The sequence below is a fragment of the Dermacentor variabilis genome, chromosome 3 (assembly GCF_050947875.1).
Source record: "Dermacentor variabilis isolate Ectoservices chromosome 3, ASM5094787v1, whole genome shotgun sequence".
Classification (NCBI taxonomy): domain Eukaryota; kingdom Metazoa; phylum Arthropoda; class Arachnida; order Ixodida; family Ixodidae; genus Dermacentor; species Dermacentor variabilis.
Window position 1 is genome coordinate 15,064,674 of NC_134570.1, and position 13,047 is coordinate 15,077,720.

Below are 13,047 nucleotides of genomic sequence, written 5' to 3' on the forward strand. Positions count from 1 at the left end.
AGCTAGGCCAGAGCAGACGCTGTGAAAAATCTTTGATATCGCAGTAAGCTGGTGCAGGAACTTAGATGAGGGTGCCTGCGGTTTTTTCATTTTTGCATCTTTCTTTACTTACCAAGCCTCTCACTGTAAGTCCTTTCTTATTATTTTAGATGGATAATTTACTAACACAGCTCAAATAATTTTTCTCTTTAGTGTCCCGTTACGAAACCACCTATGTGTTTCCACATTAGTGTGCCTGTCGCTATTTTTTAAAATAATTTTAACATAGCAAGATCCAGAGATACAAAATGTCATGCCTAAACTGAAACAACAAATGTGCATGCAGACAAAGTCTAAGGTATTTTATTTAAGTAACTGCAACCTGTGCATTAATTTTCTGGGTGTGGAAGTATTTGAGACTTTCGAATAATGCATTAAATAGTGTCCTATTTGATTAAGTCTTCCAATCGAATAGTCACTATTTGTAAATATGAATATTTTTCAAAAGATTTGGAATATTTTACTATGTCAACTATATGCAGTCAAACATGAAATTGGAGCCAAAGTGTGATAATTTTCATTCCTGTAGGCATAACAAACACACAAAACTTGAGAACTTGTGTAGTGCAACAGGTTATAAAGTGCAACAGGCTATGTTACAGGGATCATTTGCACTTTCCAAAAAGTCCTGTATATGCAAGCAAACCACTTAATTGTTCCTAATGCTCCATTCGTACATTTTGGTAAACAACATTTGATAATGTACATTGTAATGACAGAAAGTTGGCCAACCTTATGAATACTAGAAAGTGAATACCGCTTTACATCAATTGTGAAAATGGCTGCCCATTATTCAAAAATTGTTTGATATTCAGTTCTATTTGATTCCCTTCTGGTGCTATTCGATTTGGTCTCAAAAATTGCTGTTTGTGCACACCCTATTTAGCTTCCCTGCATGCTTACTCAGCAACTCGTGCTTCTGGACAGCTGTGCCTCCTGGTGCGGCAAAATTATTTGGAATTTGCATGAATGACCAAGTACTGCCAGATATACCGCATATCTCATTCAGGCTAAATTGTTCTCTTGGTTGTAGATGTAGCCTAGTTCATTCGTATTCATTAAAAACAGAGTAGCAGACTCTACATATGAACTTAGAAAAATACTTCGGGTATGGAAACTTGATGCACTATCTCACTTGCAGTTTATTTGGAAAATGCCTGGGCACTCGATAAACTTGTGTAATGTGAAACATTACTAGTGTCAAAAAGTGAAGAACCAACAACGTGACCTCAAAACTGGTACTGTGACCAAACACCCAGGCACGTTTGTTTCAATGTTTTTTAAGCCCTTTTCTTTCCAGCGCACTTATATTGATCAATGTTGCAGCATAGGTCCAGTCATATGTCTGTTAAGATACCTGCAGCACGTTTTAAGTGTCAATATTTTCACTAATCAACAATGGGTGAATGAGGTTAGCCTCAACCTCGACCCATTGTTTCATCTTTTTCTTCATAATCCTGGTGGTTCTTTGCATTTTCAGAAAAAGCGAATGCTCAAAAGGCACTTGGGGATTAATTGGAAATTACAGAAATATTCATGTCGGGTCACACGGAGATTACGATGATTCTTCATGTGATGCATTAAGAGTCCAGAAGTAACTGAGAACTCCGCAACAGTAATAGTCCACTATCCACATTCTGTACAGTCAGCCCTCTATGAATGTTGGCTCTTCCAGGAAGTCAAACATTACATGGGATGTTGTAACATTTATACTGACATCTAAGGAAGTATGATGCTGCTGCAAGTTGGAGAGGAAAATGTTTCAGCAGTGGCAATGCAGTCTCTTGAAGTGCGTATCTTCTGTACACGCATACTCTTCAAGTGCCAGCAGCTGTTGGGTGAAGTCTCTGCTATTGCAGGGCAGAGCAAGTTGTGAAATTGCTAGCATATACAGTAGCAAAATGAGTTATACTAGATGGTTTACAATCATTGTGGATGTAGCTTCTATAGCGGTGTAGCTGCATTATTGTAGCATGAGCATTAGCACAGCTTTTCTTTCACTCCACAGTCTAATTTCCTCATTGCTTTGTCTCTTTCCATATGAAGGTCATTGTTGGTGGCGAGGCCAGTGACAGTCTGAGACCCATCGCCAACAATGCTAAGAATCCAGCCCCTGCTGAACAAGTTTTGGGACGTCCCAATGAGTCAGCTCTTCAGCAGGCTGTGAAGGGGAGCCCAACGGTTCCCCATAATGAGGGGAGGATGCCTGCCGCTCCAGGAAAGTCTATAGCTCACGCCATGCCACCATCGTTTCAGCCAGAGGATAAGGTCAACCGTGGCAACAGCGAATTATTTGTGCTACCACAAAACCAAGCGCAGCCAGTTGGCCAGAAACCTGTGGTTGTGTCGCAACCAGGAGTTCAAGTGTCTTTGCAGCCTGCATCACAAGCAGAGCCTTCACAGCAGCCACCTGCACAGCCTTTAGCACGACCTGTCGCACAGCCTGCAGTTCAGAAAGAGCAGCAGCCTATGCACAAATCACCACAGCAGCTTGGATTGAACTCGGAAGCACTGCTCCAAGAACAGGGTCAGCTTGCACAAGCGAACTTAGGCCAGCATGCTGCCTTGGAGCAAAACCACAAGCCTCTTGATGCTGCATTACTTCCCATGGTGGGGCGCCTTACGAAGCCTGCTGGACAGCCTGCCATCGCTGGGCACTCCCAGGAGCTGCAGGAGTCGGCAGTGAAGCCTGCAGAACAGCCTCCTATGCAGTTGCAGCCTGCTGTTGGGAACCAGGCACCTCCAGTCTTGCCAGCACCCAGCATTGCAAAATCGCAGCCACCAGCTGCACTGGTGTGACTTCTACTTATTTATTTATTACTTATTCAATTGTGCAATTTTACAATAATTCAATTCTTTATAATAATCAACTGGCTGGTCAGTCAGTCCTCCAAGATAAAACACATTGGTAGAATATGCAAGAATAGGCATGTGTAATGGGCCTATCCTAGTGAGTGCATTGCCTGCTAGACTTTTGTTCTCTGCCTATCCTTGCTTCTTGTATGCTTATGCTGCCATCAGTAGCAGGTTCTTTTTCCCTGCTTGCAAATATAGCAGCAAATTGTGGTAGGAAGCAAGAGTGAGAAAGTGGTAGCTGATTTGTACCTTCATGGCCAGAGCACATCACACGACTCTGCTCAGCATGATGTATGATAGCAGAAATGAGCTCACAACTGGTACTTACATGATGACACTCACACCACAATGGTTCTTTTCACATGCTTATATTCTTTCTAATTTTGCTGATGTGTACTGTCATAAGCTGCTCACCAATAAGGCAGTCAATACTTCCATGTTATTTTAAAATCAGAAAGCAGTAGCTACATGTGTACACAAATGCATGTGCAGGCAAGCGTATACTGGCATGTATGCATGTATTCATGCATCACTTGTAAGCTGTAGGTGACACAAGACAGCTTAACAGCAGCATAACAAATGGGCATGAAACGATCACATAAAATGCGAACATTGCTTGTAATGTTCCGCAGTCCTCATGTGGCGACCCACACACCACATAAAAAGTAGCGCATCCATTAAAAAAGTAGTCTTTTGCTCACTGGCCAGGTCAAGAGTTGATGATTCGGAAACCCATGTGGGTTTCTTCACAGTGTAACCAACACTAGGTCATCATCAGTTTTAGTATGCAGCATGTGACATAATTATTGGCAATAAACTGGGGCATCTGTCAGTTTCATGGTTTGGGTTATCGCCTGCATTCGAGTAATAACTTCACTGTCATGTTTCTTTCTTTGGCCATTACTGATGCATTGTCCTAGTGTCAGCTGCATTGTGAAAAGGTAATCTGCATGGGTTCCAAAATGTCAACTAACTTTAGAGCTGATTAGTGACCAGAGCTTTCTGTTTTTCTAACACACTACCTGATCGGACCCACATATCAAAGTATGTTCTCGAAAGCATGTAAAGGATTGGAAGGGTCAGATGCTTGATTTGTTAGCATATTCAGTTAATAAATAGTATGACAAAGAGGTGAATGTTTTAGCATGTAAATGTAATGCTTGTGTCGTTATATAAATTACTGTGGCTTTTTTTAAATATATATAGATGTAGTGAGGTTATTTTAAATTTTGTTTCTCGGGTCATGTGAGCAGTTTTGTGTCATAGTATGGTGTCCTTCAGAGATGCTTTTATGTGGATTTCAATAAAACTTGCTGGCAGGCTAGTTGGTGATACATTGATACATCTGGGGGTCAAGTACTCTGATGGCTTGCATCATAAATTATGAAACAAGGAGCAACTACGATAGGAATTTATAACCTGTTGCGTTTTAGTCAATCGCACAGGAATAATGAGGAGAAGCTCAACATATAGGCTAGCCCATTTATGTATTGCAGCCAAGGTGAACAAAGTGGGTATGTGAGCTCACACCTCATTAAGAGTGCAGGCTTTGTTTCTGCTCCACATTTCCTTGCAGTGTTGCACTTTCACAGTCTTTGAAGCAGCTACTTTATGTGGAAACACAGCTGTTGTATGCTCTCTGGGTAGGACAGTCATGCCACCCTTTTGAATAAGCAGTCTTTTTTTTCTCTTAAAGGTACTGACAACCAATTTTTGTGGTACCAATTTCTTTTAGTGCAATGGAAAGTTAGAGTGTCCATTCAGGAAGTGGTAACGCTGGAAACACTGTGGAACATTTTTTATAAGGATTTTTATATCTGCAATAAGAATGTAGTCATTCACTGGAAGCATGCTGAGAAAGCGATAGATAAGCTCGATAGTGATTATACACCAGCAGTGGTGGAAGACAGATGACAAGTGTGGCCATAGTTGTGAGAAAGTATTACTTTGTTTATTAAGCCGATGTTCCTGCGAGTCATCTTTTCCAAATTGTTAAGGTCATTAACTAGTCAGGAGTGTTTTCAGCCAAGCAAAGTTAAATTCTCGAAAGTGAAGTGGCACACGGGAGACGCAACTCAGTGTGTTGTCATAGCCAGGTGTAATACTGTGATGCTGGCACCCACTTCACAGGGAGAGCACACAACTTAGGATACCTATTTGCAAACTTGCACGTGTACAACAGCATGTGCGCTTTCATGCATTGTGCGACGCATTCAGGCCAACACATTCAGACCAGTCGTCAGTCCCTTTAAGTAATATTTTATTTTTTTATCTTTTTATTTATTTCAAGATACTGTCAATACTTCGTGGGATTGTAACAGGGGTGGGTACAATAACATGTTGGTACAGACTTTGGATCAAACAAATATACCAGGAAACAGAGCGGCTCAATCGACTGCTCAAAATAATTACAGTGCAAGTCCAAGGATAGCTACACAAAAGTAGGCAAGCAGTAGAATTCGTATGGTGTATCAACGTACGTACATAACACAAGTGGTACAATTACGTGCTTAATATACATGTAGAACAAAATGTAACAGTACACACTGAAAAGAAAGTATTAATACAAAAATGATGATATCAGAACTTGCTATTGATATTAGTTGCTGGACAATGCAGAGTGGCAGGTAACAAGTTCTGTTAGTTGACCATGAAGTTTTTTTTTTGTGTTATACTGGTTTGTTCTGCGGTAATTATGTGTTGTCGCACATTGCTTATAATTTCAAGCAGGTACACTTAGGAGATAAGAGAGCTTTTTTGCATCTTTGCTGATTGGTAATATGACATGAATTATATGTTGCTGACATTTGGTCTGTTGTAGGCTACATAGTTTTCTTAAATCTTTAGGTGGATGCCAAGAACCATGGTCTTGCACAACCTGCACAGTCTCTGGATGACTTGGGTGGGCTTGTAAGTACCCGCTTGCTCTAAGTCGGGGCTGCATGTGTCCAAATAGCAACACGTGGGTCTTAAGAACAATCAAGAGAATGCACAGTGCTTTGGACATAATGTATATCCTTGTTTGCGCTCCTTTGTGTCTTCTCATGTTTTTATGTGCTGTTTCAATCATCACTTGCAACATGTGTCCTGAAGTGATTACCTAGAAAATTAGTTAATGAAAATTTACCCATTAAGTACCTAATTAATGTCTGCCTCCTCGAAGTGCTTTACCTCAGGTAGTAGTGTCATGCTGCCTGCCATAGATCTTTAAAAATTGCTTACAAACACTTGCACAATGCACACACAATATGCAACCCATAATGAAGGTCAGTGCACAAGATTACCGCAAATTTGGGAAACTAATTTTCATTCATTTGCTGCACTCGTTTGTTGCATTCGTTTGTTGCCTGGTTTGTTGAACAACTCTACTATCTATATCTCTGTCTGTCTGTCCCTGTCTTTCTCTACACATGCACATGTGCACACGTGCATGCATAGTGCATCTGGTACATAAACATTCACTGAATAGCTGCAGGATCTTAAGGTAGAACAAGGGGTAAACATCTCAACAAGTAGACTTATTGTCATCATGGAAACAAGCGACAGTAATAAAAGCTGTTGTTGACCTGACAGACAAGTCTACATGTCAAAGGGTGGCTCTAGTTGCATCTTTTGTTTGACCACTGTTGGTCCCTTGAAGTCTGATCCACTTGTCTTGTTTGCCTTGGTGAGATTCAGGTTCTTCGTTTCTATTGAGCCCTAAGTTATCTTACCCTGACTGTGTCACACGATGCATTCTCTGACAGCTGGACAATGTGGCTGGCCTGGAAAAGATACCAGTAGGCGATGGCGCTGTCCCAGCCAAGGCTTTGAGCTCTCATGCCGGAGCAGGAGTAGTAGGTGCAGCTGTCAAAAAAGCCGTGGATGGCATGGGTCTTGAGGAAGGGAACGAATTGGAGGGCGGTGCAAACTACAAGGTGCTGTTGAACAAGGTGCCAAACAATGGTGATGATATGTTGATTGGCCATGGCGGAAAAGCACTGCGGCCTAAACTGGCACGGCCAAACCAACGCCAGCAACCAGCTGCAGGAGGAATCGGAGGTGGTGAAGACGACTTGGACTATGCCAACGCTGGTAAGTCTGTCCCCTGTGTCCTTGTGAAAAATAGGCGCTGACATTGCAAGCAACACTCACAGTATGACTGGTTCTGGTGGGAGTGCCAAATCAAAAGCATGGCTTCCTTTCAGGCAGTGTGTTGTAGAGGGGCAGACACATGCTGTGCGTGAGGAGGTTGTATTTATTTTTCTCTAAAAAAACAAAACAGAAAGGGGAAATGGAACAAGTGCTTGTGTCATCAGAGTGTCTACCAACCGGGAAAACTGGGAATTCTCAGGGCTTTTGAGTAGTCTGGAAAAACTTGGGGAATTTGTGCCTCTATCAGGGAAAATTAGCTGTTATTTTATTGAAAGGGCTGAAAGTTGCGGTAATGCTAGCTCGAGTAACAGACAGGAATCGTAATGAATCGTCTTTGACGCCCTGTCGTCGCCTGGAGGAGTTGCCAGTGTACAGCTTAATGACCGACTTTCCGGATTCCCAATAACTTGGACGGCTTCGCGGCGCCACCACGTACCCCGTAGATGTCAATGTATCAGAACGTCTGAAATTTCGAACGCATGAACTCTTCGCCATCTGATTTTCTGGATGCTTTGCCGTGACCGCAGGTCCGAAACAACATTAATCAAAGCTACCACCACTGACATTTTGAATACCTTGCCGCCTCGAACCGGCACTCTTGCATGACGATCCGCTAGCAGCCTTGGCCACCGCTGCGGCAATGCTAGGCCTAGCTGCTTCGACGTTCGCTGTGAAGCTTCTTGCCCTTGGATATCGTGTTTTTCATTGAAAGAATTCGCTGCTGTCAGCAATGGCATGGACTCCGCCTTTGTGGTCCTCGCGATTAGCTTAGAAGCTTGGAAAGCACAGTGGGTTGTACAATGCCAGTTCCCGAAAGTCAGTTTCGCCTCTGTACAGAAATGTTACTTGGCAAAGCGTGCGCAAAAGTATTGCAGTGAAGAATAACAAGTTATTAGCAAAGTTTGCAAAACAAAATAATATGCGTATAATGAATACCTTCTTCCGCAAGCAGGATAGCCAAGAGTGGACGTGGAGGAGCCTGAATGGTGAGACTAGAAATGAAATAGACTTTATACTCTGCGCTATCCCTGGCATCATACAAGATGTGGACGTGCTCAGCAAGGTGCACTGCAGTGACCATAGTATCGTAAGAACTCGAATTAGCCTAGACTTGAGGAGGGAACGGAAGAAACTGGTACATAAGAAGCCGATCAATCAGTTAGTGGTAAGAGGGAAAATAGAGGAATTGCGGATCAAGCTACAGAACAGGTATTCGGCTTTGACTCAGAAAGAGGACCTTAGTTTAAGCAATGAACGTCAATCCTATGAGCATCATTAAGGAGTCTGCAATAAAAGTCGGTGGTAACTCCGTTAGACAGGATACCAGTAAGCTATCGCAGGAGACGAAATATCTGATCAAGATACGCCAATGTATGAAAGCATTAGAACAGGCAGAACTTTCCAAGTTAATCAACAAGTGTAAGACAACTGACACAAGAAAGTATAATATGGATAGAATTGAACATGCTCTCAGGAACGGAGGAAGCCTAAAAGCAGTGATGAAGAAACAAGGACTAGGGAAGAATCAGATGTACAGGTTAAGAAACAAAGCCGGCAATATCATTACTAATATGGATGAGATAGTACAAGTGGCTGAGGAGTTCTGTAATGATTTATACAGTACCAGTGGCACCCACGATGATAATGGAAGAGAGAATAGTCTAGAGGAATTTGAAATTCCACAGGTAACGCTGGAAGAAGTAAAGAAAACCTTGGGAGATATGCAAAGGGGGAAGGCAGCTGGGGAGGATCAGGTAACAGCAGATTTGTTGAAGGATGGTGGACAGATTGTTCTAGAGAAACTGGCCACCCTGTATACGCAATGCCTCATGACCTCGAGCGTACCGGAATCTAGGAAGAACGCTAACATAATCCAAATCCATAAGAAAGGGGATGCCAAAGACTTGAAAAATTATAGACCGATCAGCTTACTGTCAGTTGCCTACAAACAATTTACTAAGGTAATCGCAAATAAAATCAGGAACACGTTCGACCTATGTCAACCAAAGGACCAGGTAGGATTCTGTAAAGGCTACTCAATAATAGACCATATTCACACTATCAATCAGGTGATAGAGAAATGTACGGAATATAACCAACCCTTATATATAGCTTTCATTGATTACGAGAAAGCGTTTGATTCAGTAGAAATCTCAGCAGTCATGGAGGCATTACGGAATCAGGATGTAGACGAGCCGTACGTAAAAATACTGAAAGAATGCTGAAAGATATCTATAGCAGCTCCACAGCCATCGTAGTCCTCCATAAAGAAAGCAACAAAATCCCAATAAACAAAGTCGTCAAACAGGGAGATACGATCTCTCCTATGCTATTCACAGCGTGTTTACAGGAGGTATTCAGAGACCTGGATTGGAAAGAATTGGGGATAAGAGTTAATGGAGAATACCTTAGTAACTTGTGATTCGCTGATGATATTGCCTTGCTTAGTAACTCAGGAGACCAATTGCAATGCATGCTCACTGACCTGGAGAGGCAAAGCAGAACGGTGGGTCTAAAAATTAATCTGCAGGAAACTAAAGTAATGTTTAACAGTCTCAGAAGAGAACAGCAGTTTACGATAGGTAGCGAGGCACTGAAAATGGTAAGGGAATACATCTACTTTGGGCAGGTAGTGACTGCGGATCCGGATCATGAGACTGAAATAATCAGAAGAATAAGAATGGACTGGGGTGCATTTGGCAGGCATTCTCACATCATGAACAGCAGGTTGTCATTATCCCTCAAGAGAAAAGTGTATAATAGCTGTGTCTTACCAGCACTCACCTACGGGGCAGAAACCTGAAGGCTTACGAAAAGGGTTCTAGTTAAATTGAGGACGACGCAACGAGCTATGGAAAGAAGAATGATGGGTGTAATGTTAAGGGATAAGAAAAGAGCAGATTGGGTGAGGGAGCAAACTCGAGTTAATGACATCTGAGTTGAAATCAAGAAAAAGAAATGGGCATGAGCAGGACATGTAATGAGGAGGGAAGATAACCGATAGTCGTAAAGGGTTACAGACTGGATTCCAAGGGAAGGGAAGCGTAGCAGGGGGCGGCAGAAAGTTAGGTGGGCGGATGAGATTAAGAAGTTTGCAGGGACAACATGGCCACAATTAGTAAATGACCGGGGTAGTTGGAGAAGTATGGGAAAGGCCTTTGCCCTGCAGTGGGCGTAACCAGGCTGCTGCTGCTGATGATGATGGTGGTGGTGATGATGATGATGATGATAACAAGCGTGGGGACTATTGCCGCGGGACACAGTACGTATTCCTTAATGAAACATGCATGCACCTGGTATTTCCTGTCACAGTACGATTATCGATATGCTTAATATGTGTATCGACAGGCCTTCAGAGCCTTTTAGAATGTGCCTTTGGTGGTTTGACCCGTTAAGGGCAGTAAATGACATGCATTTATTTTTGCGAACTGGCCGATTTTTTGGACGTTCTTGCAGCCCTTAGGGAGTTAGAAAAATTGGATGTGGACTATGCAACTGACCAAGAAGATGCTTCAAATGGTCCGTAGGGCTAATGAGTGGCGAAAGGAGGACAAGAACAGAAAGGACCTACGCATTGAGGACTGAACGGGAAAGGAAGCATGCTGCCGCCGTTTTTAAGGAGCTTGAGCTCAAAAAACAAAGCGTTGGCTGATGCTGAGATGCAGGTGTCCCTCATCCAAACCAAAATAAACTCTTTAAAGCAGTGAAACACAACACTGAGGCGTCGTGTGCAGGCTGAGGGTATGCCAGGACAGTTGAGGTTGACTTACAAGCTCTTGAGAGAGAATCTTAATTGTGAGAAAGTTCGGGCCTCATACCACTGAGCTTGCTATCAGTTGATAGAAATAGCTCATATTCGAAAATATCTGCTTCTGTATGCATCTCCTTTTTATTCATATTTGAGAATTGCTGACTCCATTTGCAATTTTTTTTAAGACATTTTATTTGCTGTGCATTTTACTAACCCCTCCGTTATATTCTCTTTTTTAATAACATAAACACTACTCCTTAGTATTCAAATTGGATTAAGTCAGTTTTTTTTCATATGCTTACTAGAGAGTGAGAGCATCAGGTGATATGGTTTCAGCCCGTCTTGACATAAAACATAGTTCTGAATCACTCAGGGAATTTGCAAAGGCACTCAGGGAAAACCTGAAAAACTCAGGGAATCTGGAAATGTGAACTTGGTAGACACCACTCATGCTGGATGGACCAAGATTTTTATCGGAGAAGCTTAAAGAGAGAATTAGAAAAAGGAGCATAATGGTGTTCGGACTTCGTGTGAAAGGGAAGCAAAAAAAGAAAAAAGGAAAGAAAGTCGGAAAAAGGAGCTAATGCACTAAGCAAGGTTTGGCACTGTAGGCATGTGTCCATGCACCTGGCCTGTTCCTCATGTTATGGTGCGTCAGCATTGCACCCGCTGAAGTTGTTTTGAGTGTGAGTTTGCTGTGCTGCTACAGTGATTAGCTGAGGTGTTGGATGAAGCATCGCATCTTTATAGCCGGCTTTTACCTATCACGATGACTCAGTGACTATGACATTTCGCTGTTGAGCTTGAGGTCTTGCATTTGATCCTGGCCATGGTGGCTGCATTCTGATAGGGGCGGAATGCAAGACTGCCAGTGTACCGTGCTTTGGGTGCTGAAGCCCAGGTTATCAATATTCATCTGAAGCCCTCGACTACGGGGTCCCTCATAATCCCCTGCACAGTTTCTGGATGTTAAACCCCACAATTTTTTTATAGCAGGCTTTCATGAATTCAATTTAGTACTGTACTGAAAAAATGTTTATGCCCTTTACAGTTCATCTTGTGATGCACATGACATCTGTGTGCATTTCCGTTATTTTAATGTACCTGCTACGTTTCTGTCAGAAAGACTACCGTAAAATTCCGAGCAAGCACCCCGACCTGTGATAACATCCTCCGCCCTTGCAACTTCACCGCTAATGTCAAACCTGGGCACCATTCTGGAACAGCTCCTCTCCCCTCCCCTCCCTCTGCTCGTGCCCTTTTCAAGCACCGTGCCCAGGCAACACTGGCCTGCCACATCCAGTTCACGAAAAGAAGTTTCCGTGGTTTCTCTCTCTTTCTCTCTCTTTTTGTAGGCGCGGCCACGTTAGCAACACGGCAACTCACCATACACCATTTGCAGTTCACGAACCGCTGGCTGACAGCAGAATGCTGCGAACTTTCTTTTTGCGTCCGACTCAGAGGAGTCTTTCGGTGGTTCTGAAAGTGCATGATGGAAAAGGACCAACCTATGGCTTAATAATGTTCATGTGAAATAAAATTTTAAATCCACGCCCGCTGCGTTTTCTTTTCTCATGGTAAAATTTTGTCGTCCCCACTTTGAATTTTGGTGCCATTCCTACATAGCCCCACTTTGCCAGCCAGCCATTACCAGCCACCTTGCTGGTAATTTTGACTAGACTTGCTTGAGGGGGGGATGGGTGCGCTTGCTTGGAATTTTACGGTATGGCAGACTGAGACTTTTGTGGCATTCCTGATGGGGTAGCATTAAGCAAGGAGAGTTGAAGAAAGAAAACGCATGCAAGATTTCAACGCACGCAATGATTTCTCCATTCCAGTGTATATTTGGAAAGGAGCCACCAAGCTAAAGCTTCCTCTTTAGCTTGGAAGCTCCTATCTAAATGCACGGGAAATTGGGAATGGGGAAATTGTTTTGCCCAACATCCACTGCACCAAATTTGATGAAATTTGTTGCATTTAGATAAATAAGTTAGAATCTGGTGGCTGTGGAAATCAGATTATTTATTTAGGCCATCAAATTTTTAGCAAAATATATTAAGAGGAGAAAAAAAAAAGACCTCTAGTACCAAGTCTTCGGCTCCGTAACTCAGTAATAAATAGCTATATCACAATTCTGTAAACTGCACCTAGTTAAGACCTCCAAAGCATGCAAAATTTATATGTATGCATCGCTCTCATATGTATCAGTAATTTCTGAGTAGGAAGAGCTCAGTAAGCATTGTAACGATTTCACATAAGCTATCTTT

General features: G+C 42.6%; 1 protein-coding gene across 10 annotated transcripts in view; it reads left to right on the top strand.

The window, feature by feature from the left end:
* LOC142575174 (uncharacterized) overlaps window positions 1-13,047 on the top strand; it is a 97,798-nt gene that overhangs the window by 77,142 nt on the left and 7,609 nt on the right. For 9 of the 10 annotated variants that reach the window (XM_075684262.1, XM_075684264.1, XM_075684259.1 and 6 more), the window contains 3 exons: window positions 2,086-2,832; window positions 5,743-5,805; window positions 6,642-6,969. In XM_075684262.1, coding sequence (XP_075540377.1) covers window positions 2,086-2,832; window positions 5,743-5,805; window positions 6,642-6,969 — 1,138 coding nt within the window. Of the gene's footprint in view, window positions 1-2,085; window positions 2,833-5,742; window positions 5,806-6,641; window positions 6,970-12,135; window positions 12,291-13,047 lie in introns of those variants that run through there. The other variant, XM_075684263.1, reaches the window with a different exon arrangement.